The following is a 27,698-nucleotide window of genomic DNA, read 5'->3' as shown; positions in this document are numbered from 1 at the left end:
TACTGTATTACTACTTTAAAAAAACAGAAAAGTCAAGACGAAAGATAGGAGAGAACTAAGACTTTTTTTTTTTTTTTGAAAAGAGAGATGTAAGACTAGTAGCAGAGTAGAGGAAATAAAAGGTAAAAAATCTAAAATGGATTCAGAATAGACCCAACTGGAGCCGAGTCGTGTGCTGCGGCTGCCTTGCTCTTCCTCCTTCTTCGCCATCTCTCTCACCTGAGCTTTTTTGCTTTTCTTCCAGATATTTTTTTTCCTTGATTCCATATTTACCCTCGGATCCACCACCCAGTCCCTTCGTGTATATATATATTTTTCCAGCCGATCCTCGATCTGATACTTTCAGTTATCCAAATCGAAGAGAGAGAGAGAGAGAGAGAATGTCTTCGGCGAAGACGGCGCGGCAGAGAGGCTCGTCGGCGACGGCGTCGAAGGAGAACGGCGCGAAGGTTGAAGAAGGTCTCAGCGTCTTCAAGTCCGATAAATTCGACGCCGATGTTTTCGTCCAGTCTCGTTGCTCTCTCAACGAGAAGGTTCTTTTTCTTTTTCCTTTTTCCTCTTAATCTCTGTTTGCTTGCTCGGATAACGAAATCGAATCGGAATTGACTTTCTCTAACAATGAAATTCTATCATTTTCCTTTTGTTTACTTCAGTTTAGGTTTCAATAGCTACAATTAGAATTGCAGTTCTGATTTTATGGATTTTAGCTTGTTAGGTTTCGATTTCAAGGTTCTGTACTTGAAACAAAATTATACAAGTAGAATTTAGAAGTTCATCTTTGCGAAATTTTCTCTAGCATTGGCAATTTTCATGAAAATTGTGTTTAAAAAGAGTTCTTTGGCATGTTGATTTTTGGCGTTGTTGTGAAGCTATTTGTGATTAGAGAATGGAACCGAATATGATCTTATCTTATACACACAAGATCGATATTTGTGTATCCGCTGCTGTTTTGGCCTCATCTTCACATTCCAATTCAAGTGAACAAGCTAGATGAACTTAAATTTAGTAGTCTCCCATATAGATTTTCGGCACAATCTGCATTGTTTGGTTGAAAATTTCATATTGATTGTCTTCTGCTGCCTGTGTGTATGACTGGTACAATGCATTTGTCAAAGCATTGAGCATTTGCTTATCGCCTTTGGATTAGACATGCATTTGTTTACTTCATTTTATACATCTATCAATAAGTCTACGGAAACAACTTTGTTGACATGGTGTATTGTGATTGGTGCATAATAAAAGCAGTGTCATGGTGGACCTAGGTGAAAGTGATGTTGCTCTAACTATAACAGGCCATGTTGATAGTTATGAAAAAAAAAATTAATTTTGATAAGTAAATAGTTTTGAAACAAAGTTGTGTTACTAGCATTATGTGTTTTTTTGGGTTTCATCATAGACTATACTAAAAGGAAAGAATGGGACCAAGGTTCTTAAAGATCTGTATTATGCTCTGTATGGAAATCTGATAATAGAACTTCCCTTTTGAAATAAAATTGCTTCTTTTACGCTAGAAGGGCGTTTGATTGGCACTTTTTTTTTTTTTTTTTTTTTTCCAAATAGGGATTGACTTGTAATTTAAGAGAACTGAATCATGTGGGATTCAACACTAGAAATTGCAATGGCACATGTTATTTTGGTAACCCCCATAGCTCTGCCCCTACTTGGATGGCTTGGGGTTTCAAAATTTATCCTTAGTTAGGTTTAGCTTGGCTTTGATTTTGGGTTTGTGAAATTTAAAGAAAAATGTTATAGTAAAAAATTTTATTTTTTTCCTACACATGGTTAGACATAATATAACAACTATAGCCTATGTCTAGAAAATCTAGACAGCACCTTTAAATGTTTTTAACTTCAGAAAAATCTAAATGAAACTAATAGAACGATATAGTTATGCCAGACTTAAGTTCCAGGGTTCGCATTGTGGTTGGACATTTTATTTATTTATTTAATTTTATATTTCTTTGTGCTTGCATTCGCTTTCTTAATTCTCTTGAAGTCTGCATTAGTTAGTGAATGGTCCATATTAATTCCTTTATAGGTGATTAATCTAAATGATGTTTGTTACTAGGCATATACAATAATCAACATGCGCGACAAATTTTGCTGTTATTAAGCTTCTTTTTATCAAACCTGATGCCACATTCTAAGATAACTTGGCTTTTTTCGTTTAAGATAATAAGTGCAATCTCTTATTATAAATATCTGCTGCTATTCATAGGAATTAAAGCAATTATGTTCAAACCTTATGGATCTGAAAAGGGCTTCTGCTGAGGAAATGCGGAGAAGTGTCTATGCTAATTATGCAGCCTTTATACGGTGAGTTGTTATTTAATTGTTTTCTAGAAATCATGAAGATGTCTCTAATTGATTTCGTTAAATGCATTTTTCTGAGCTCTCTTGCTGAGTTGATTAACAATTTTTTTTTTTTTGTACATATCATATTTTTTGTTTTGCACTTATCATTCTATTCACAAACATTTTCATTTCCTCAGTTAGATTTTATCTTTATTTTTTAGTATTTCTCTTTTCAGTTGAAGACCTTTCTCATGGTATATTTCATGTGTTTTAATTTGCAGGCGTAAACTCTCATGACTTATTTGGTGCTACCCTTAACATAAATGTACTCCATAATTGATGTCATTTCATGTAGTGGTCATTTGGATTTTCAAGTGTTATTAAATGAATCAAAAATAAGATTGAGAAACTAGGATATTTTAGAAAGAACCAGTGCACCATAAGAAATGTGGATGTTTTGAAACAAGTATCTTAAGGGGAAGGTTAGAGAATTCCAAAACTATTAAGGTTAATATTGCTTTGTCTTATAGGGATAGTTAGGATTAATGTTTTGAAATTTGTTATTTTTTTGGTTTCTTTAAGATTTTTCTTGAGTTACCCCTTGATATGTTTTCCTGTCCTTTTTGTTATGATTTCAATCTGAATCCCTAATTAGAAATCAGTAATGACTGTTTTATTATTGAGTGAGCATTTATTTGTCTGTTAATTAATCCATACTTCTTACAGCACATCAAAAGAGATATCAGATTTAGAAGGAGAGCTTTCTTCCATCAGAAATCTGCTATCTACTCAGGCTGCATTAATTCATGGTTTAGCCGAGGGAGTACACATTGATTCGTTATCTACCTCTGTTTCAGAAGGTTCTACAGTTAATGGTTTATTAATTTCTGAAGGTAGAGAACCTTCAGAACTGGAGAAATGGTTAATAGAATTTCCTGATCTCTTGGATGTTCTGTTAGCTGAGAGGAGAGTGGATGAAGCTTTGGCTGCTCTTGATGAAGGAGAGCATGTAGCTTCTGAAGCAAAAGAAAAGAAAACTCTGACCCCAGCTGTACTCATGTCTCTACAGGCTTCTATTGTTGAACGTAGGCAAAAATTAGCTGATCAACTTGCTGAAGCTGCTTGCCAGCCTTCTACACGTGGTGGTGAACTTCGTTCAGCTATATCAGCTCTTAAAAAGCTTGGGGATGGCCCTCGTGCTCACAGTTTGCTACTTAATGCACATTTACAAAGATATCAATGTAATATGCAAAGCCTTCGCCCATCAAGCACCTCATACGGAGGAGCATATACTGCTGCTCTCTGCCAGCTGGTGTTCTCTGCTATTGCTCAAGCTGCAAGTGATTCGTCGGGCATTTTTGGTAAGGAACCAGCTTATTCTTCTGAGCTTGTGATGTGGGCTACAAAGCAAACGGAGGCTTTTGCTCGTCTTGTTAAACGACATGCATTAGCTTCATCAGCAGCTGCTGGAGGTTTAAGAGCTGCTGCAGAATGTGTTCAAATAGCATTAGGTCATTGTTCATTGTTAGAAGCTCGTGGCTTGGCACTTTGTCCTGTGCTTTTGAAACTATTTAGGCCTAGTGTTGAACAAGCACTTGATGCTAATTTAAAAAGAATTGAAGAGAGCACTGCTGCTCTGGCTGCTGCTGATGATTGGGTACTCACTTATCCTCCAACAACTACACGTCAATCTGGCAGGCCTTCAAGTGTATCCCTTGGTCCAACAGCATTTCAACATAAACTTACAAGTAGTGCTCATCGGTTCAATCTGATGGTCCAGGTGAACTAATGATTCCCAACTAGGTTCCAATTAATTTTTACATTGCATTGCTGTGTGTGTGTACATATCTGTGTGTGCATGCATAAACATGATTTTTATTTTATTTTTAGATAAGTAATTGACTTTTATTAAAACTGAAAAAAAAAAAAAAAAAAAAAAAAAAAACGTGTACAAGAAGTATACATGTTTTAAGAAACGGAAAGATACAATAGAAGAAAGGAAAACTAAAGAAAAGAGTTTGCAAGATTTTTAAGGTGCTATCTTTTTTTTGGGGGTGGGGGAGCAAGAATTTCATTGAGCCTATGGTTTTATATATATTTTTTTAATAATTTGATGGAGGGATAGGGCTTCAATTTTATGGATTTAAGTTTTACTGTATCATCCACATGCTCTTACAGGATTTCTTCGAGGATGTTGGACCACTGCTAAGTATGCAGTTAGGGGGTCAAACATTGGAAGGTTTGTTTCAAGTGTTTAACTCATATGTGAGCATGCTCATAAAAGCATTACCCGGTTCAATGGAGGAAGAGGCAAACTATGAAGGTTCTGGAAATAAAATTGTCCGAATGGCTGAGACTGAAGCTCAGCAAATTGCATTGCTAGCAAATGCATCATTATTAGCAGATGAACTGCTCCCACGTGCGGCCATGAAACTTTCTCCACTTAGTCAGGCTACTTACAAGGATGATGCACGTAGAAGACCTTTAGATAGACAAAACCGTCAGCCTGAGCAAAGAGAATGGAAGAGGCGGCTTGTGAGCTCAGTTGACAGATTAAAAGATACATTTTGCCGTCAACATGCTCTAGATCTCATTTTTACGGAGGAAGGAGATAGCCATCTCACTGCAGACATGTACATAACTATGGATGTAAATGCAGATGAATTCGAGTGGTCTCCATCTCTAATATTCCAGGTGCTTTAGTTGTGTTCTCTCAACCTCTTATCTCTGCTAGTCAACTGAAAGATAAATTTATATGGAAAACTATAATTTTAAAGTCAGTAACCTCCTTTCTGATTTATTTCTCACTGGCTGAACTGGGCCACTGGATCCTGATTAGGCTATGTTTTTGAAATTGGTAACATATACTACACCTACTTGCAATCATATTTATGTTGTCCTTCTGTAAGTTCTTTTTCTTTTTTTTGATAAGTCCTTCTGTAAGTTCTTATTTCCTACGATGTTAATATTTTATAACTTAAGTTTCAAAATCTTCAAATCTAAAATATAGGAATTTGCTAGAGTAACAACCTTCTCAATAAGTTGAACGGATTTATAGTTTCACAGTGATTTGTAATCATCTTTAAATTTATTTCTTGGCATGAAGAAATAGTTCATATTTTTGTTACCTACAGAGAAAAAGAAGGTGATTTGCATACCTTGAAACTTGAATCTTTATTTGTTCAGTTTTTAGGTTCTTTCATCATTAATTATGATCATACTGGTTATAAAAGTAACACTGTAGTACATCAACAGAAGGGCTTAGTTCCAGATTCAGAGTGATCGTATTTCTAATAAATCTTGTAACGCAATAACATTCCTGGGAAAAAAAATTGAGCTTTCTTGCTTTGCTCTTGTAGTTGATTCTCATTTGGTAAAAGTTCTATTCAAGCTCTGCATTTGGGATTATGTTAGTGAAGGTCTGTGCGCATTTTGGTGGCGTGTAAGGTCTAGTTTGCTACATATGGAAAATATGTATATTAATATTAGTGAACCAACAGCTCCTTAACCCAAGTGTTTACTCATAATATGATAATAGTTACCTACTCTAAAGGAGAACCATTATTATTTGATATACCTAAATTTTTGAGTTTATGCTTTGAATGTCTATGTAAATTGAGAAGTCTTCTAGTCTCTACTTGGTTTTTGGATTGAAAAATTTCTGATGTTACTTTGTTACAACCAGGAACTCTTTGCAAAACTGAATAGAATGGCTACTATAGCAGCAGATATGTTTGTTGGCAGGGAAAGATTTGCCACATTGCTATTAATGAGACTTACGGAAACTGTCATCTTGTGGCTTTCAGAAGACCAAAGCTTTTGGGATGATATTGAAGAAGGGCCAAAGCCTTTAGGTCCTCTTGGTTTACAACAGGTATATAAATCCCATGCCCATCCATGCACTTTCAAACTTTCAATGTAAATGACTGTCTACATTTGATTAGGGGGGTCAATGTCCTCTACTCAAATGCATGTCCTCTCCTTTGAGAATAGAATGTTGGGTGACGTTGTGGGTTCAAGACCCACTGGGCATATGTTTAATTTACCCCCAAAAAAATGACATTTTATTAGGGGGACATAACTTAATTTGTAAAAAATGACCTCTTCTGGGCTGTTCCTTTTCTTCCAGTGATTTAAGAGCTATTTCATACAAGTAAAGATGAAGATCTATTGTGTAAAAGAAACAAAGAAATTGGAAGAAAGCAGAGTAAAAAAGGGGCAGGGTTGGAAGAGAGAGAGAGAGGGTGTACATGCTGCTCCCTTGTGGCTGCTCCCCTTGTCCCCAGTCCCAATTTGAGCTCTTGGTGTGAGTTAACATGCACAGAACTAACTACTTTGTAAAGTGTGTATTTTGTTATACTGTCTCCACCTTTTTTATTAACAGTTTTCACAGCCTACTACTGCTTAGAATCCTTGTGGAATTACCAAATTTGTCAAATATTAACTGAAACAAGAAATCAGACCTCAATATTATTGCATTGTTTATGTTATACAAGGAAATGTTTCAATAATGAAAATGGGCAATTAAAATTTAGAGACTAATCATCATAAAATACACGAATAAAAAAATAATCATAAATCACATGTTTGCCGTTTTATAGCCATGTCCTCTTGTCTTGATTTTGGGGAACTGCTTTGTACAGCACTCAACACTTGAATAATTAGCCGTCTATTTACTTGTTTTATCATGTGCAGTTCTATTTGGACATGAAGTTTGTCATATGTTTTGCTTCCCAAGGCCGCTACTTATCTCGGAATTTACATCGAGTCGTCAATGAGATCATATCAAAAGCCATGGCAGCATTTGCTGCGACAGGAATGGATCCATATAGGTAGGCTTAGACACATATTTTACATACTCAAAATTTAGGGTAAAATTTCTATACCCCTTGGGGTTTTATTGTGTTGTACTGACCATTGAGCCCCGTTCGTTTTCGACTTCTTTTAGTCACATCCCTTGTAGTCCTTAATTATTGATAAAGTAATTAGCATTTGCTTATATTTCTGAAGAATATGTTGGTTACAGCCCTTTCAATTTGTGGACCAGTAAAGGCATGTCATAATTGAGTTTTTTTAATAATATATATATTTAAAAAAATACCTTCATCCATGGCCATGTTGTCATTGACTCCATGCTTCCTTCTCAGCCACTTGCTAATCCTCTCAATCTCAACCATCTCAGCCAATGCCAGTCCCTATAGGACCTTCACCCTCTTCAACTCCTCATAATCCTTTTCCTTCAATCTACCTAATCATTCGTTATCATCTTTCACTGAGATCGGCCAGTTCAACTCAAGACTGGCCAATGAAGAAGCCTTCACCGTTAGAGATTTTTGTCTTCCCAGCCAATGAAACCCCAGATTGAGTGGCACTGAAATGGAGTCCCTTTATTGTCTTCATCTGCTCTTTACAAAAACCATTTTTGCCACTTCTTTTAGTGGAACCAGGACATTTGTTGAATGTTTTAATGTTGTGATGCGGGCTGCAGTTTGATAAAGTTGCATTAGAGTATTTGACTTTCCTGAAGCTGATTGATTTTGTTGGCAGTGTGCTTCCGGAAGATGATTGGTTTAATGAAATCTGTCAAGACACAATTGAAAGATTGAGTGGAAAACCAAAAGCCGTCAATGGAGATCGGGATCTTAGCAGCCCAACTGCATCAGTTTCGGCACATTCAATTTCATCTGTGAGATCTCATGGGAGTTCCTAAAGTGCAGTCTTCTCATCTCCTCCTTGTAAATTAGACAGCAACAGATTCCATGGTGGATATGTTGGCAGGTACTTGTATTCATAGTAAGCTTTCTTCATTTACCTTCTTCCCCTGATTTTTGTTTGTCTTCTTTTTGTTCTCTTTTTTTTCAACTTTCTTTAGGTTGATGTTTGCATGGTAATGAGTCTAGTAATTCTTTTCATTGTCTTACTGAGCAAACATTTGAGTTTGTAAATGTTCATTCCATCATTTGATCCTGGATCCAAATTTTATATTATTCTTTTACAAATATGGGTGGAGTTCTTGTTCGTCCAAGCATTCAAGGTTGATGCATGCACAATATGAAGAAGCCAATTCAATTTCCTTGTTGTCTACTGATCACTGAGGCCAGCAAGCTTTGCTAGCGAAATGAGCTTGAAAAATGCATTAAACCATTGCCTATAAGGTTAAAGGCCATCCTGCATGCACTATTAGACTCATGCAAAAAGTTGACAATGTTAATGCATCAGGCTAGTTGTTGAGCAGAATCTTTTGGTTCCCTTTCTAGCGAATTATTCTGTTAGAGAAGACGAGATAATTCTATAGGGACTTGGAAATGATGGGAAAGATTGCTTACATTTTTGCTAGCTGGGTAGGATGTAGAGAAAGCTACTACTAGCTGATTCAGAGGAAAAGTTTCCACTAGATAAACGTGCTTTAAGTCCTTACACATAATTGAAAATAAACCAGTTATATGACATGAACATTGGATCATAATTTTTAATACTAGGCATTCTCAGATAAAAGATGATTATAAATTATATGGAATGTGCAGAAACCTCAACTGCACAGGTCCATACAATAAACCTCTCTGTTGTGTGGTTAAGGTGTATCCTTCGAACTTCTGATCACTGGACCAAGGAAGATCAGACCTTGTGTAATGACCAATCAGCATCTCTCTTAGACTTTGTAGAAGTGGAAGTTTAGTTAACGGACAAAGTTTCTCTCCAGAGAACCCTTCAAACTCCGACAAAAGAATTAACATGTTTACATTCTTAACGTACATGACAAATTTTGTTCAAATCAGGTGTTAACTAATTACTATTCGATTTATAAACATATTTTTTATACATAATTTAAGGTTACAAAAACCTGGAATTTAAATATTTAATTGATTATGTAGTTATTGATCTTTGATTTTCTTGAAATTTTGCAAGTATAGAAAATATAATAAGAAAATGCAATTTTAACGGTGAATTTGTCAAATTCACATTCAATAAAAAAGATATAAAGAGAATTTGAAGGGTTTCTCTTCAACCTAGTTAGGAGCGAACTTTGTTTTATGGTAATTAAAGCTTGAATTAAATAAATAAAAACTTACAATGATACTCATATCTGCATGTGAGTTGTGACTGGCCAGAATTCAGATTTTCTGCCAATATAGATAGTCTGGATGAATTGGGAAGAGAGTAGTCATCTTCAATAAAGCATCATCTCTGAAAGATGAAGAACACCTTCTGTTGAAACCACACATGCACTGCTACCTGCTTAAATTGATGTAGGTTTTCTAACTCTCTAAGAAATTGTTAGATCATCAAATGAAGTAGTACCTCTGATCTTTCTCAAAAAAAAATAGTAGTACCTCTGATATCACTTTTAAGAGCATACACAAATTAAAAACCTTTCACGTTCCGCTGAAGAAAAGTTGTTATTAATAGATGTATTTGCTAACCAATAACCTTTTGTTGACCTGTTCTTGCTCCCAAGTTTCGCCCTCTTTACCCATGCCTTTGCTTCGTGGCAACATTTTTCATGGCAAAAATATTGGATTAGACTAGAGATTCCAATGTCCTACCGATCTGACATCGTTGATATTTTCGACTGATTATTCTATTAGTTATTTTTTCAACAATTTTCGATATATCAACTGATAAATCTATTATATCATGAATATATATATTTTAGCTTTTCCTTCTTTAACTATTTTCGGCAAGATTTCTAATATTCTCTGATATATTAAGTATAAACCATATATTCGGCACGATATAAAAAAATAATTTCCCATTATCAATACCATAATCTCGCCAAGATTTAAAACCGTACTTCGTCAACATTCCATGAAGTCATCAATGATCAATGATATCAGTCAGACTATTTCAATCACCTGGTCCAATCCGGTTTTGAAAACATTAAGAAATGTAGTTCCATCGAACAAATTTAATCTTCGACACATCCTACCAACAAACTACTTCAGTGTTTTTTTCTTAAAAAAAAAAAAAAAAAAACTTAGCTAATCTTAGGATAAGTTAAATTTATGTGAAAAAACAAATTTCCTTAGTCAACTAACGTGCAAATGCCAATGTCGGTTTGTATTTTTTTAAAACGACTTTTCCAACAGAAAAACTTTTAAGTAAAAAAGTTAAAGCCGTTGAAGGGCCTTTAAACTAAAGGACAAAGTAGGATAATACCGCGTGCAATGAAATAATTATTGAGCTTACACAGGCCGACACCGCGATTAGATTTGCATATCCGGCCGCCGCAGGCACTAAAATAGATCTTTATAATTTTATGTTTCTAGCACAAGTGTCATCCACTCATCCCCACACTAGAAAAAATATCATGGAGCCCAAAAGGTAGATTTTGCACAGAACCCCGCTTGTGTTGATTAATTTCTTTTCTTTTTTTTTTTGCCAAAAATATTAATTTCTTTTTTAGGGGTGTAAAGCAAACGACAGGTGCAAGGGAATTGGACTTTTTAACCGAGAAAAAAAAAAAAAAAAAAAGCGGAAGTGGAGAGATTAAACCATTTTCTTCGTTAGATATCTAGACAATAAACACTAAACTACAAAACTCTTAAATTTTAATAACAAAATTAGACTTGAGTAGACACAGAACTAGATCACGTGTTATAAGATTAAACAACACCCAACATATGATTTGCGTAGCGAATTTAGCGCTCATTATTACGAGATTGCAGTCAAACATGATGTTGATCGATTTTCAACTTGCCAATCTCAACCATTTCCGAACCAATTAGCTATATAAAGGGAGATCTCGTCAATTCATACTTCATAGACTAGTTCAAAGTTCATACAGCTTTATTAAAGGGATAGACTCAATTTGAATGACTCAAAAGGACCCCCCACTCCACTCCCTCTCTATCTGTCACGCGTGCACACACAAAAGCACAAAGGATATGTTACAAAAATAAGATTTACAGGTCAGACATAAAGAGAACGAATGATAAAAAAGCACCGAGTTCTAATCTTTAGAAAATGGAACACCACGACTAAACTATTACCTTTCTCTCTGAAATTCTTATTTGGTCTCAACCTATATTCATTTGTTACACCAAAATGAAGGTTTCCTCCCAAAAGAAAGGTAATAAATAAAGCTTGTAAACTTGTAGACACAGAAATATTGGCAACCAGTAAGAAACAGGTAGAATAAAACTTTGTCCTAACGACTCTAAAAGCCTCAACCAGGTGTGTGTTTGACAGTAGTCCAGCCTAGTGATGTTACCTGATATAAGAGCAGCTGCAACACTTGACCTCCTCAAATGTTTGGAAGCTTTGTCATTTTGTACGCAAAATCCTGTATATAAATCACAGCATATAATTCCCAACATTCTTTTGAATAGTTATGCTTTTGAGTTGCTTGAATGTTGAATGTTAAGCATCATGAATAGATCTTCGCTTTAGCCAATGAACTAAGGACTGATTGAATATGTAGCAAAAGGTTAAAAAATGTGGTGGTGCTGGCGGTGATGGCAAATGGTAAAGGTGATGTAAGGGGAAACATGATTGATGGCATGAAGTTCCTAGATATTCCACATGTTCCATGAAATGATTCTCTGGTCACCTTTGATGGCAGGTTAAGTTAAATCAGTGAACCTAATATAGAAAAAATAAATAACACTGCTAGATGTCTATTTAGACAAGCATTCCTATTGTTGATGTACACAAAAGTTAATATGTGGAAAAGCACATAAATCCCACAAAAACACAGACCAATGCACCACTTCTACAAATGACAACAGTATCTGAGCCCCCCTATTACGTAATCCAGGCTTTTAAATGTGCTGCTGACAAATGCATGTCTTGGATAAGTTATAACATGGCCAAATGGTATGTTCATGATGCCACTACGTGCATTCATTCACATGAGGAGAGATGCTAATGTGATGACTTGATTATGAAATGGATGCATGCAACAGCTGCAAGATGCATCCTATCATGTAGTAGTTGTATTTGTCGGTGCATAAAGAACAGAGTACATCCCCTTCATGCTACTGGTAATTCATAGCTGGTGGAGCTCCATTGGTGCCAGGTGCAGCCAGAGGGTAGCCAGAATCCTTCCTTTTCCCGAATGGGTTCTTCGAATATGTATATAGAAGTCAAGAAAATCACATACTTTTACATAATATATGCAGCAGCAGCAAAAAGTAACAGGCAAATGTGTAATCTACACCCGACTATAGCTTTTAAATTTTGTTACCTGTATTCTTTACTTATAAAGCTTTTAACATTAACCATATTAAGTCAAATTACCTTTCAACCACATTAACTCCAATTTTTTTTTTTGTCCCCTAACAAGCAAACCAAATATAGTAATTTAAACTTAATTTATTGAGATTCAAATCTAGTTGCCTTCATTTTTCCTTAGATCTCTCTTTGGATGAAGGCAACTAATGGAAAAAAAATGATAAAATAATTAAAAGGATGGAAAATAAAAAGGAATAAAGAAACATCAAATGCAGTAACAAGATGCTAAAAGGATATTGTATCCGCATGCCAACCGAACCAGAACTGGGGATAACAGCACCCTGCAAACTATGGTGTACATTGCTGGCACTATTTACATCCTGCATGAGTAATGTAGAACATCTTTTAAGCAAATATCATGCAACAACACAATGTGACTAAATATGGTTCTAGAAAATAACAAGAGGATCGATGCACAGAAGATAAAATTACTTACTTCAAACTCAATAAAGCAAACAGTATGTCTTTCCTGTCTCAGGACCTTCATTTGCTTAAAACCAGGTTGTCTACATGACCAAAAATAATGAAATTAAGCAGAAGATTCCAATAATTAAAATGGCATCTGTGATGTTATAGATACATTTCAACAGCTAATGGAATTGATGGGGATAAGTGATACATACGCACTAAAAAGTCCCCTCAATTCTTCCTCATTTATGTTCTCTCCCAAATTTCCAATGAATAGGGTATTGCATGGAGGGTTATCTTTTGCATTCTGTGGGAAAAATAAGAAATTAACAAATTAAAGTAGAAAGTTTAGGCCTCCTACAACATTACTTACGACAAACACCCAAGTAAGGAAGCTATCATCAAAAGTAAATAGATCTAATGTGTGCGTGCATGTGTGCAGGTGCAGCCTTTAAAGAAAACATGTAAAACATGAAACTTTTTAAAAAGAAATTCACTGATAACATAACTGATTCTGCAACCAAATTCATTGAAAACTGAGTAAATGTAAATATGGAAGTTCCCTCCATTAGTTAACTTCATGAGTAGCCATTTGTTGTCTTTTTTCCTTTTTTTTTTTGATAAGTAGTAGTCATTTGTTGTCTTGATACTAAATTAGTTTGGTTTTGTTTCCCTTCTAACATACAGCTGCAGATTTTGTTTTTCTACACGCACATGCACATAACACACAACTCTCATTGTATGAAACTCAAACTCTGAAAAATCCATGTTTTTTATATTCAAAAGTATGATACAACATCTTATACTTCTCACAAGAGAAAAAAAGGTTTCTGAATAGTTTCTATATATACTTGTATAAAAATACTTCAATTTGACTGAATTTGTTAATACTTTTCTTGCACTATAATCATTTATTATGTCAGCATCTACTACAAAGTTAAAAAATTTAAAATCCATGTATTGCTATTTATATTAAACATCAACATTTCATATTTTTATTTATATACTTGATTATTTTTTTTCCCTTTGGTCTACTAAGGTTTTTTTTTTTTTTTTTTGGCTACAATTTAAATGAGATAGATCCCATTATCAAACATATATATTGAAGTATGCATGCATGCATGCACACACATGTTGATAGATAGATGGCATGTTAAAAAATTCCCCTGGGTCTTTTTTTGGGGGATAGATTCATGCACTGGGTTTTCAACCCATGACCTCACCCTCTATCTCATTATTGTGGAGGAGAAAGTGCCATTTGAGCTAGAGCTCATTTGTCAGTTACACCACTTAAAGATACAAATACTAGATTTTTCAATCAAAGAAAATCAAAATAATTTAAACTATGAAAGTATGGAAAAACTATTAATATATGGCCAATAAGATCTAGCTAAACTGGAACCTCCTCCACCACCCAGCACAAAAGGAGATTATTTTACCCAACACATGCCTGCAGGGGTGCCCATGCCATGCCCATGATGTGGCCTTGGCTGCCTGCTGCTGGCATGGCATCACTTGCTGCATTATACAGACGCACGTGTGACCAGCCATGGGATGCTGATCAGGCTTGTATGGTTTAGGTTAAAGGGGAGAAATAAGTAAATCAAGTGCCTAGATAGATTGTCATCTCCTTTTTCTCACAGCCATCACAAAATGCTTCACCTAGAGAGAGCCTCTAGCCAACCTCAACAACCAGCAAACCACTCTCAAACCCAACATCACCCATGAGAGATCCTAGCAACTATAGTTTACGCCTGTGATCTAAACACAAACTAATTATTCATTAGTAGAACCATAAAATGCGGGAGTAATACCAATGAATCATCACATATAATACACAACGTAAGCAACAACTAAGATGGTGGAGCTTAAAATCTAAAATTGCATCCATGATTTTACAATCACTTTAATAAGATACCATTTTTTTTTTTTTTTTTTTTTTTTGTATAGGTAATTAGAGAACTATTATTAATGAGAAAAAATGGCAAGTACAAATTGTTCATGATGATGAACAAAAAGAAACAGAAAAAACAAACAGCAAAACAAAAGAGAGGGAAATCAGAAATATAATCTAAGGAAAAACATAAACTTTGAAAGAGACGGAATCAATAAAGCCCCAACAACGAGACCACTCAAAAAGACTACGCTGGTATAAAACCTTTAACTCATCCAACGTCTTCTCCATATTCTCAAAGGAGTGACGATTTCATTTCAACCAAACAATCCACATTAAGCACCCTAGAAACAAATTCATTCGAGTTATGCTTCCCAAGCCACTGATGCCAACAAGATAACAATCCCGCCACCGATCTTGACATAACCCAATGAATACCAAAAGCATGAAGCATGAAGGTCCATAAGGTATGTGTAACAGGATAATTAAGTAGAAGATGGTCTACCGACTCCCCATCACAACAACATATACAACACCAATTTACTAAAGGGCGACCCCTAAGCATGAGATTATCCAACGTGAGAATCCGATTGTGAGCAACTATCCACAAGAAGAGAGCCACTCGCTTAGGAATCTTTGGTTTCCAAACACCCTTCCAAGGAAACAAAATATTCGGAGTACCCTGAATTGCTTGGTAATAAGATCGGGTGTCAAACTTACCATTACCTTTGAGCCGCCAACAAAGAATATCCCTCCTATCACCCTAAGGAATATGAGGTTGGATAAACTGAAGTAAAGAATAAGATGCAGCTAGTTCCCAATCTTCAAAAGCTCTATAAAACCTTAAATCCCACACTCTAAAATTACCTCCTTCCGGAATCCACAAAACCTCAGAGATGCAAGCATCTTTGGCAGCTGAACACACAGAGAGCTCAGGATAGAGGTCAAGGTAGAAATTCAGTTGATCTTCTAAATCAAAGATAAGCTATAATAACCAATAGCCCTATTAGTGCCATATGGCTCCAGTCACCTTTTCCCCCAGGAAAAAATTTAGATCCTCACTAGAGTAACGCCTCTTTTTGGTAACCCCTAAGATTCAAAGAGAAATCAAAGGTCAAGGTAGCAATTCAGTTGATCTTCTAAATCAAAGATAAGCTGTAATAACCAATAGCCCTATCAGTGCCATATAGCTCCAGTCACCTTTTCCCCCGAGAAAAAAATTTAGATCCTCACTAGAGTAACGCCTCTTTTTGGTAACCCCTAAGATTCAAAGTCACTACCTTTAAAATTTTTTCCTACAGCCAGATGAACTTCATTCCAAGTGACTTTTTCTAACTTATGTTTACTTCAGAATGTCTTGCAAGTCTATGGTTTCAAGACTAATCATGTACAGAAGGAACATAACATTTCAGTCAAGACACAAGCAAACAATCACAACATATATGTTCAATGATTATTGACACTAAGTTCAGATATATCAGTATATTGCTAAGCATCAAGAGCACCCACAACAACTTATCAAATATCTGTACTGTAAAAACTCATCAAATTACAACCTGAAATGATTGTGTTGTGAGATACATATAGCAAGTTGAGGGCATCGATCATACATAAGTAGGGTATATGGAGAATAATTAGTTTACAAAAAATACTTCAAAACAGCAACTTCTCAAACTGAGGTGCAATTACAGAAACCAAGCACATAGGCATTACCTGAACAGGTACATAACTACTAGGTGCTGGCACAGGAGCAGGAGCAGGCATTGGTACTGGAGGAACAGGGTAGCCTCCATACGGATCATATGGAGGAGGAGGAGGTGGTGGAGCCATATATCTATGCCATAGGAGCAACATCGAGATGTGATCAAAAGAAGTAATATAAAAATTCTCAATGTAGCTTAAACCACGTGCACAACTAGACTCTTCTCTAGAGCATATAACTTCCCTATGTTGTTAAATCTTTAGATACCTGATACTAAAGAAGATACAGAAGAGGAAGAAATGATTTTTTCTTACCCATGTGGCCCCCAAACATGTGCTGGAGGAGGAGGATGGAAAGGAGATGGACTTGTATAACCAGTGTGTGTATAATCACCCCCAGTTCGCAAGCGTTTACTTTGATCATATGGGCTTGAATCCGCAACTATTCCTACATAACAGTTCAGATTAGCATAGGGCATCACAATAAATGATAGAAGCAAACTCTCAGCAGCCATTCCAAAACAAATTGAACCATTCAAACCCATTGATAGTCACAAGCAAGCTATTCAAGCAATACTAATACTTTATTTTATTTTCTTATTTCCTTTCTTCTTTCTCTCTTTTTTCTTTTCCAACTGATGCCAAAATAGCACACTAGTGACTCAACTCAACTCTTTTTCTAGATGCAAACGTGACACACTTGAAGAGGTCCTAATCACTGGAACATAATGTAGAAATTTTACGTAGTTCAGCAGCCACAAACAAGTCACAACCTATCATTAATCTTTACAGCTCTGTTCTAAAGGGATAAGTAAAGAAACCCTCTTTAAGAATTAGCCCTTTCAAATAATATCATTAATCTTCCATACCAAAAAAAAATAGTTAATGCAATTTTCCCAGAGATGGTGTTGCAACCAAAAAAGATAATACATTGAAAATGGACACATCACCCCATCCTGTTGATTGTCGCGATTTGTTTTAAGCCATAATCAAAACGAGGAGGAATTTGATAGGCAAGCAGAGTCGCGAAGAAAATTTATATTGCCAACTTTCAATGCAATTTGAGTCACTTTTATTATAGACACCCTTGCTCTGCGAGTTGGCTTGTTATATTTTTAAATTTTTTTTTTTTTCTCACATTTATCTCTCAAAAAATTTTGAAACATAAACCAAAAAACAAAACAAAAAGAACGAAACTCTACTCGTATTTGATAGAAACCTAGGCCATTGGAAACCAAAGATTTCAAGTAGTGCCACAAACAAGCCACAACCTATCACTAATCTTTACAGCACTGTTCTAAAGGGATAAGTAAAGAAACCCTCTTTAAGAATTAGCCCTTTCAAATAATATCATTAATCTTCCATACCAAAAAAAAAAAAAAAAATAGTTAATGCAATTTTCCCAGAGATGGTGTTGCAACCAAAAAAGATAATACATTGAAAATGGACACATCGCCCCATCCTGTTGATTGTCACGATTTGTTCAAAGCCATAATCAAAACGAGGAGGAATTTGATAGGCAGGAAGAGTCGCGAAGAAAATTTATATTGCCAACTTTCAAAGCAATTTGCATCACTTTTATTATAGACACCCTTGCCTTGCGAGTTGGCTTTTTATATTTTTAAAAAAATTTTTTTTTTTTTTCTCACATTTATCTCTCAAAAAATTTTGAAACATAAACCAAAAACAAAACAAAAAGAACAAAACTCTACTCGTATTTGATAGAAACCTAGGCCATTGGAAACCAAAGATTTCGAGAAGTGCCACAAACAAGTCACAACATATCATTAATCTTTACAGAACTGTTCTAAAGGAATAAGTAAAGAAACCCTCTTTACGAATTAGCCCTTTCAAATAATATCATTTATCTTCCATACCAAGAAAAAATAGTTAATGCAATTTTCCCAGAGATGGTGTTGCAACCCAAAAAGATAATACATTGAAAATGGACACATCACCCCATCCTGTCGATTGTCGCGATTTTTTGTTCGAAGCCATAATCAAAACAAGGAGGAATTTGATAGGCAGGCAGAGTCGCGAAGAAAATTTATATTGCCAACTTTCAATGCAATTTGCGTCACTTTTATTATAGACACCCTTGCCTTGCGAGTTGGCTTTTTATATATATATATTTTTTAATTCCATTTTTTTTTTTTCTCTCACATTTATCTCTCAAAAAAAATTTGAAACATAAACCAAAAACAAAACAAAAAGAACGAAACTCTACTTGTATTTGATAGAAACCTAGGCCATTGGAAACCAAAGATTTCGAGTAGGAGATGCAAAAGTGTTTTGTCCTCACACACACACACACACACACACTATTTTGACTTTACCAGCTTCTAATCAAAACTCCTACACACACTTTCGAATTTCGATTTTACTGGTTCCAAGAAAAAATTCCTACACAAAATCACTCACTCACTCACACACACACACACACACATTCAATATTACTAGTTTCCAATCAAAATTCCTAAACTCACACGCACAAAACTTCAATTTTATTAGTTTCCAATCAAAATTCCTACACACACAAATTCGATTCTACTAGTTTCCAATCAAAATTCCTACACACACACACACACATATATATATGTAAAGATCCAACAAATCTTATACTCTCTATCCTCTAATCTAAGCTAATTTCACATATAACTGAAATAAAATAAAAGGCAAAAAATTAAGTAAAATCAAAGTGAGTTTGAGTTTCAATTTTCACCACCTCTTTTCACAAACAGATTCTTCTTCGCCATCTCCGTGTGCAACACCGACTTCGACTCCGCATCAAAAACCATCTCCTACACCAAAAAAAATCAATCAAAAACCATAAATTCAATTCAAAATCCAAAAATTAAATTGAGATCAAACAGTCCAGACCTGAAGAGCGTCTTTGGCGGCGAGAGCGAACTGAGCGTTGGAGAAGAGAGCGAATCCCATAGGCTTCTCGCCTTTGAAGTTAACCTGAGAAGCTTCGTAGCCAGGTAGCCATCTTAGAAGGTTTTGCAGCTCCCTCTCCTTCACGTCTTCGGGCAATCCCGTTATGAAGATCGTGCGGACCTCGTCTGAGGGAGCGATTGGCGGAGCGTGCGGAGGAGGAGCGGCGGCGGCCACCGCTGGAGGAGGCGGAGGAGGAGCTGCGGCGGCTGCCGGAGGCCATTGCTGGTGGTACGGATGGATGCCTGCACCTGCCATCTAGAAAGATCGCTAGATTTGGTTGCGAAAGTAAGATAAGGAGAGAGTATCAAATGCCCTACTACACAGAAAACCAGATATAACAGATTTTTATTTATTACAGCAAATAAAAACAACCTCTATTGGTTTTTCCCTCGGTTTATTTATTTATTTTTATGGATTTTTTTATTATTTTTTGATTTTTTTTTTCGCTTTGAATTTTATTTTATACAAATAATTATTAAGTGTTTCAGGAGTATTAATTTAATTTTTATTGACAAATTTAAAAGTGTAATTTGTATTTTTGTCAAAATAAAATCAAATTTATGGAGTTTGTTACGTAATTGCTTCAAATTTTTTAACCTATTACACACTTATTTTTATTTTAAAAATAATGAATTATTACAAAAGAAATTAACAACTTAAAACATTAAAAGGTAATTTTTTTTTTTCTTATTTTTAGGTGACTTTTTTTTTTTTTTTTTGATTGAGCATAAGGTAATTTTTTTTAAGAAATAAAAACACACAAGAGAAAATAGTGAATTAGTTATTTTTCAAGTTGCTGTTTATTTCATTTATGATTCACAAGGAAGGATTTTTGGTAGCTAGATAGATTACGGTATAACTTATACAAATTAATGTTATATATTTTGGTTAATATATATTCAAAAAATGTTCAATGGTAATACTAAAAAATTTTAAACTATATCATTTACAATTTTAAAATTATATCACGCATGAAAAGTCGAAATTTAATCTAAAAATAACAATAAAATATGGAATTTTATATAATTATTTCTCCATAACTAATTGCTATAAACAAACATTTTGGAAGAAGAATTAATTATTACATAACTAAATTCTTTTTTTAACTTACCAAATTGATAACACAATACCAATTTTCTACCCTTTACTGCTGCTCTTGGATCATTAAGCATTAGCATTGGTGGTGCTAAAAAGTTATATTGCTATTTTTAGCATTGCCAAATGCAAAAGTAAGGCTCCATTGGTGGAGTTATAGCCAAAATTTTTGATTTCTTTGTTATAGTTATTTTTGACTATGTACTGTAGCTCAAAGGTATAATGAAATAATGATATTTTATTTGCCTCTTCAATTAAATAATGTTTCATAGTTTCCTTCTTCTTTTTTTTTCCTTTCTTTTTTTCTTTCGTACGTCATCTAGTTTAGTCTTCAACCTCTCCCCTTTTGTTTTTCCTCTATTCCTCCAACCAATCCAAATCTTCCGTAGAAGCTCACTCTCTCCTTTTTATTTTTTCCCTCTCTTCCTTTGCTCGCCGCCGACCCATCAGATTTGCCCAACCACCGACCCATCGAAGCTCTATGCTTGGTCAAGGCGACAATAAAATAGTGCCATGATCGGCGATGGCGGGAATTCTAGGTTCATGGGTTTTGGATTGCTAGGTTTGTGGGTTCCCAATATATATATATATATTAGTGTTTTTGGTTCTTCTTTGCATGGGTTTTCTGGTGTTTGATTTTTTTTTTTTTTTTTTTTGTGGGTTTGGTTGTGATTGTGAATTGTGGTTGAAATGGCAATTTGGTGGCCGTGTTGGTGGTGGTTTGGTAGTTGCAGTTGTAGTTGTCGTGGGTTGTGTTGGTGTTATTGGCTATGTTGGGTTATGGTTGTGGCTGTGTTGGTGGTGTTTTGATTTTTTTTTTTTTTCTTGTCGTGGGTTGTGGTTGTCACATAAAGGTTGTTGCTGGTGGAGTGGTGGTGGAGGTGGAGGTGGAGGTGGATGTGGGCGAAAATGGGTAATTACCCATAAGGATGAAACTATTCAGTTAGTTGGCCCGGTTTTGAAAGATTTTGGCAAACTAGCAACTCGAGCCTCTGAGGCTCGATTTAGGGCCCAAAATCGAGCCTCTGAGGCTCGGTTTACGTTGTTTGATGTGGCAAAAAATCCACGTGGCGTTTACATGAAACTCGAGTCTCAGAAACTCAAGTTCCACGTAGATGCCACGTGAAACTCGAGTCTCTGAGACTCGGTTTCACTTTAAGTAAACCGAGTCTCAGAGACTCGAGTTTCAATTAAAAAAGCCCGCATTTTAACTTTGAAACCGAGTCTCTGAGACTCGAGTTTTAAGGCAAACTAAACTCGAGTCTTAGAGACTCGAGTTTCAAAGGACTCTCATCTCTGCCTATCTGGTCATATCAAGCTGTCTTTGCTGTGCTCTGCTAGTCTATTTTAGCTGTGTGCTCTATGCTAGTCTATTACATTGTGCTCTGTGCTAGTCAACAACAACTTCAATTATTTGTCCGTTGCTTGTTAGCCTATTAGTCTATTTTGGTGCTTGTGCTAGTCAACAACAACAACAGTCTTTGTTGCAGGTACACGTGAATATAATCTGTCTGTTTTGAGCCATATTCAAAAAATATGTTAAACCACAACTTCTCTCAGACTATGTTGAACCACAACTCTCAGACTAAACACAACTCTCACACCTTCAACAACTTGAATCACAAAGCCTCAACAACTCTCACACCTTCAGCAACTTCAATCACAGAACCTCTCTTAAGAACTGTCACAGAGACTGAAACTCTCATACATATTTAGCAGCAAAACATTGCTCCTCTCACTCTCATACAATCTCAGCAGTACATTTGCACATCATTATGTCAAGTAAGGGTCTCCTCACTCTCTAATTAGTTGTTTAGTGTATATAGCTGCTTTAACCATTATTGCTTGCATTGTTTTAGTGTATATGCCATTTCGTAATAAAATATTTGTTTGTATTAGGCAAATATATTTGTTTCCTAATAAGATATTTGTTTGTATTAAAATATGTATATTTGTTTCCTTATAAAAAATACGTATATATATTTATATTTATATTTATATGTATATTTATACAACTATATAATTAAATATTTATATATACATATTTTTATTTATATATTTATAAAACTATATAATTAAATAATTAAATATTTATATAAATATATTTATATTTATACAACTATATATATAAATACTTATATAAATATATTTATATAAATATATAAATATTTAATTATATAGTTTTATAAATAGGCTAAATATAAATATATTTATATAAATGTATTTATATAAATATTTAATTATATAGTTGTAGCTTTTGTTTAGCTGGGAATGTTTTGTGGTTTAAGGTTCTAGTTCTTTGAGATTAATAAGCTTTTTGAGGCTCTCTTAGTTGGATAGTACATGGTATTTGCTTTTTGTTATTTGGGCATAGGTATAAAGGTGTTTATGTATTTGTGGCTGCATACGTTTGGCTTAAAAAAAAAAATAAGTATATATATTTATATTTATATTTATATTTATATTTATATTTATATGTATATTTATACAACTATATAATTAAATATTTATATATACATATTTTTATTTATATATTTATAAAACTATATAATTAAATAATTAAATATTTATATAAATATATTTATATTTATACAACTATATATATAAATACTTATATAAATATATTTATATAAATATATAAATATTTAATTATATAGTTGTATAAATAGGCTAAACATACAAATATATTTATATTTATATATTAAATTAGATGATATGTCTAATTTGATTGATCATGATTATATTCACATTAGTGTTTTTTATTTCTTTTTTTGTCTGATGAACCCTGCTCTATGTTATTTCATCAATAGTAGTGTAATAGGGTATGGCATTAATTTAAAATTACTTGAATGATGTTGTTACATAATTGCACTCATTCATTTGCACATCCTCATGACTTTTGTTGTTTGGTTTGATATTTTTATTTATATTTTTGTTAGAGCTGAGTTTCAATTTTGTAAAGAGGGTGAGTTTTGTCTTCAGTTTTTTTATTTGTTTGAGTATGAAATTATAATGATTGAGTGTGTTTGTATGTGATGTGGGGTGAGTATATGCAATTGTTACACTTTTAGAAGTTGCGATTGTTGTACTTTGAGTAGATAGAAAAGGCTTTGTAATTGATGTTAAATCAAAGAGATCAAATATGTCACTAACATAAATTTACTTGGCTCTCTAATAGGTTCACAATCTTTGAAGAATATTGACATAAATGTATACTTCGGTGGACCCCTTTACAATCCTGAAGGGATTGACGGATTTCCATTTAGAGGGGAGGGTATTGAATGCTACTACATGATGTTACGTCGTAAGTTGAAGACGTTGACTGATTTGAAGAGGAAAATAATGGACGAATTGAAATTGAACCCTGCTTGGTATGACATCAAGATTATTTATCGTTACCCACAAGAAGTTCTTCATGAACGGATAAATTACGGGTATATGGCGATTAAAGAAGATAAACATGTAAAGATGATGTTTAATAGGATCCAGAAAATGTCCCAAGTAAATGCTGCTGAGTTGTATGTAAGTTTGGAGGCGAGTGTAGACAACAGTACTGAGGTGGTGCAAGAAACATCTACGGCTTTACAATTTACAACCCTAGATAATGGATGCACTACAATGGGAGGGTATGCAATGGGAGGTTATACGCTCCCATCTCAAGATTATGTTGCAAATACTGGTGAAACCCTCTACTCTCAAGAGACACATTTAGAGGAGGAAGACGAAGACGAAGACGAAGACGAAGATCATGCTGCGAATGATAACATAAATAATGATGATATGGATCAGTACGAAGAGAGGATTGAGCAAGGTGACTTTGAGAACGATGTGGATGAGCATGAAGTCGTTCCTAATTTTGAAGAGGAAAATATGGAGTACCATGATGAAGGTGATGCAGATGATGATGATATTGGTGTCCAGCATGATACAGATACGACCGTTGGCTACAGAGCTCCTGCGGACTCATTCTACGCAAATACTTGGGAAGATATGGTTGATCCTTCACTTCTTCAGATACCATTTCTTTGTACTTGGCAAGATGGGATGCATTTTTGTAAAGGGTTGACTTTTGCAAATAAAGCTGCGGTGAAGCGTGCATTGATAATATACGCAGCAAAGGATAATAGAAATTTCTCCATCCAAAGGTCGAGCACAACTCAATTGTGCGCCGCATGCGTTGACGACAACTGCAAGTGGTACGTTGGGGCATACATGAAGTCTAAATTGAATGGTCTGTGGATGGTCACGTCTTATGTGGGTCCACACAGTTGTATACCCTTTGGGCTGCGAAGAGACGGTAGAATGATGGATTCTAATTTTGTTGCATCAGAAATTGTGGGAAGATTGCGAAAAAAGCACACTGCTACTATTGATGAGCTTTGGGAGATCATACGTACTAAGTATGATCATGAGCTTTCTTACTATAAAGTATGGGACGCAAAACAGAAGGCAATTGCTAAGATTTTTGGGGATTGGGAGGAGTCTTACCAAAGGTTGCGAAAGTTGTTGTTGGCATACTTGGATCAGGATTCGGGTACCCAGTATAGCTATCACACCATACCTAGGCCATTAGAAGGTACTACGTTACTGCGCTATGTATATTGGGCATTCGCTCCATGCATTGCTGCATTCCAGTATTGCAGGCCAGTGATCAGTATTGATGGAACTCATTTATATGGTAAATACAAAGGGGTATTGATGATTGCAATGGCAACGGATGCTAATCAAAAGGTTTTGCCTATCGCCTTTGCTGTTGTGGATAAGGAGTCAGGGGCTAGTTGGGGGTGGTTTTTAGAGTGTCTCAGGACTTCGATAGAGCGTGTTATTGAAAACAAGGACATTTGCATTATTTCTGACCGACATAAAGGTATCAAATGCGCCATTCGAGAGTGGCCTAGAGGGCAAGACGGAAGAGAACAGGTATATCATCGATATTGCCTTCGACATGTTGCTAGCAACTTCAACACACACTTTGATAACCCGACTCTAAAGGCATTGGCCTTGAAAGCTGGATATGCGACTCATGATGCTAAATTTGTGTCTATAATGCAAACCATTAAAGAGGCCGAGATTAATTTACTGAGGGGTGTAGACCCTACTGATCGCCGGATTATACGTTATATGCCATACACATATCTAATGAGTGAGGATGTAGACAAATGGACCCAGTCACATGATGGTGGAAGACGTTACGGGGCAATGACAACCAATATCTCTGAGTGCTTTAATGGGGTTCTTAAAGGTGCCCGCGGTTTGCCCATTGCTGCAATGGTTGAGTTCACTTTTTTTAAACTTGTTGCATATTTCCACGATCGACATAAACAAATTACTTCTGATCTCTCTCGAGGTAAGGTGTGGAGTGATTATGCAATGGAGATCTATAACAAAAATGAGCAGAAAATTGCAGGACACACTCTGAGGAATTATAATCATGCAGAGGGTATATATCAAGTGGTTACCCCGTATAACGACCATAGAGCTGGAGGGGGAAATCACAGTCATGATGTGCGCATATTTGATAGAACATGTGGTTGTGGAAAGTGGCAAAACTTGAAGATCCCTTGTTCACATGCAATTAAAGTTCTTAAAGGTCTGCATCTCGATGCGCCTAGCTATATTGACCCATGTTACAGTCTGAACAACGCCATTCTCACATATTCACATAAAATCAAGGTACATTTATCAGCCACCCACATTAAAAGCCTACAAAAATTTTGAAGCTACGGCTGTATAAATATAAATTGAGTTTGTTTTTCTGATAAAAATCTCGTTATGCTAATTCAAGGTTGCAATATTTGGGAAACAAGCATACCTTTTTATTCAATTAAGGTTTCAAAACCTTCATTCAGATTAGCTCCAACATTAGTGCAGCTACTTGAACGTGAGAGGTAGGGTCCAAGGAAACTGATGAAAAGGCTGATAAGGTTCTAAAGTGGAATATTCTGGATTGTTGGACTCCACAAAATCATTACCGATGGTCTAAACCCAACATGTTTAACACTCAGATACAGTCCATCGGTAGTGATTTTCTGGCGTCCAACAATCCAAAATATCCCACTTTAGAACCTCATCAGCCTTTTCATCAGTTTCCTTGGACCCTACCTCTCACGTTCAAGTAGCTGCACTAATATCCACTGCATGTGATTGAATCCCCACGTACAAAGAGTCATACAGTAGTCTGTGAGATATATACACCTCAGGAGACTCGTAGGACAAGGTCTAGGAACATGCTCCCTTGAAGAACTCCAATAGATAGAAGAACAGTTAGAGAGGAGCGTAAGCAGCATTAGAGCTAGAAAGGTTAATGATAAAATCCCTAACTTGGCTTTCATGATATTTTACTAAATGGTAGTTTAACATGCTTTATCTTGGTCTATACTTTCAGCCTCAGGTTTTCAAGGAACAAATTGAGCAACTAAAGGAAATGGTAAAGTTTTAAATTGATTGATATGTAGGCCCAACAAGGTGATTTCAAGTTGCGTAGAAAGAAGTTTCCCTGTTTTTTTTTTTTTTTTTTTGTTGAGTTCCTGGCACTGAAATATTGCAGCACCATAAGTTTTTTCTTAACAGAATTTTTCAGTTGTTGCTGACTAGTATATGTTCTATTTTCTAATTTTTCTTCAGGAAAAAGTCCTAGCAGCTGAAAATGCAAGGCTATGTGAGAAGGTGAACTTTTGCAATTATTATTACTAGTACTAGTATTCTTTTATTACCTTGAGATTCCTAACTTGGTGCGGGCATCCAGCAGGTATAAATACTGCTTCCCCAAGCCTTTGCACAAAGGTCCACGGTTCAACACCTACAAAAGTGAAGTAATTGTGTAAATAATCATGCAAGGGTATTTTTAAAATATTATTGCATTTTTATCATACTCACCAAATTCTTCCTTTAGCTTCCTTTTGTGCTTTTTTCAATCAATAAAAGGATTGGTCATGAATTGGGTGGACAACCTAAAAAAGCATTATCTATCAGAGACTGCACATGAGACATGGCTAATCAGAAGCTTAACTTGCTAATAAGTTACCTGTTGAGTGACAGGTGAACAATAGGTGTGCCTAAATTCGTTTGCATGCTTTCTAAGATATGCCTCTAATTGAGGAACATCTTCCGTCCGAAAAAGTCCCATCAAGCA

At 35.3% G+C, this 27,698-nt stretch overlaps 3 protein-coding genes and 3 non-coding genes across 7 annotated transcripts; 2 read left to right on the top strand and 4 right to left on the bottom strand.

Annotated features, from left to right (window-relative positions):
• Window positions 1-111: 111 nt before the first annotated feature.
• On the top strand, window positions 112-8,313 carry LOC126727487 (exocyst complex component EXO84B). Its single transcript, XM_050433165.1, has 7 exons — window positions 112-533; window positions 2,219-2,316; window positions 3,022-4,075; window positions 4,474-4,989; window positions 5,981-6,169; window positions 6,991-7,127; window positions 7,843-8,313. Exons 1-7 carry the CDS (start codon window positions 381-383, stop codon window positions 8,003-8,005), a joined length of 2,310 nt encoding a protein of 769 aa, XP_050289122.1. The 5' UTR covers window positions 112-380; the 3' UTR covers window positions 8,006-8,313.
• A 3,545-nt stretch (window positions 8,314-11,858) lies between these two features.
• Window positions 11,859-19,808, bottom strand: LOC126727489 (uncharacterized). Of its 2 annotated transcripts, none has more exons than XM_050433167.1 (8): window positions 19,412-19,808; window positions 19,257-19,332; window positions 16,847-16,973; window positions 16,544-16,664; window positions 13,152-13,243; window positions 12,965-13,034; window positions 12,766-12,848; window positions 11,859-12,369 (listed from the first exon to the last, which is right to left on the bottom strand). In XM_050433167.1, exons 1-8 carry the CDS (start codon window positions 19,724-19,726, stop codon window positions 12,273-12,275), a joined length of 981 nt encoding a protein of 326 aa, XP_050289124.1. In that variant the 5' UTR covers window positions 19,727-19,808; the 3' UTR covers window positions 11,859-12,272. The 2 variants fall into 2 exon arrangements, with proteins under 2 accessions (XP_050289124.1, XP_050289123.1); XM_050433166.1 differs by having other exon boundaries at window positions 16,847-16,979; window positions 19,412-19,807.
• LOC126732013 (small nucleolar RNA snoR86) lies at window positions 17,494-17,624 on the bottom strand. Its single transcript, XR_007659205.1, has one exon. It is a non-coding gene; the product is annotated as a small nucleolar RNA snoR86 (small nucleolar RNA).
• LOC126732015 (small nucleolar RNA snoR86) lies at window positions 18,000-18,130 on the bottom strand. The gene has a single exon (XR_007659207.1). It is a non-coding gene; the product is annotated as a small nucleolar RNA snoR86 (small nucleolar RNA).
• On the bottom strand, window positions 18,502-18,635 carry LOC126732014 (small nucleolar RNA snoR86). The gene has a single exon (XR_007659206.1). It is a non-coding gene; the product is annotated as a small nucleolar RNA snoR86 (small nucleolar RNA).
• Window positions 19,809-22,006: 2,198 nt separating the features above from the next.
• Window positions 22,007-27,259, top strand: LOC126728867 (uncharacterized). The gene is made up of 4 exons (XM_050434622.1): window positions 22,007-22,348; window positions 23,745-26,239; window positions 26,952-26,993; window positions 27,191-27,259. Exons 1-4 carry the CDS (start codon window positions 22,342-22,344, stop codon window positions 27,257-27,259), a joined length of 2,613 nt encoding a protein of 870 aa, XP_050290579.1. The 5' UTR covers window positions 22,007-22,341.
• Window positions 27,260-27,698: the final 439 nt, after the last annotated feature.

Source organism: Quercus robur, chromosome 5 (genome assembly GCF_932294415.1).
Source record: "Quercus robur chromosome 5, dhQueRobu3.1, whole genome shotgun sequence".
NCBI lineage: Eukaryota > Viridiplantae > Streptophyta > Magnoliopsida > Fagales > Fagaceae > Quercus > Quercus robur.
Note: the sequence above shows the minus strand (reverse complement) of the source record. Positions and strands in the feature narration are given on the sequence as shown.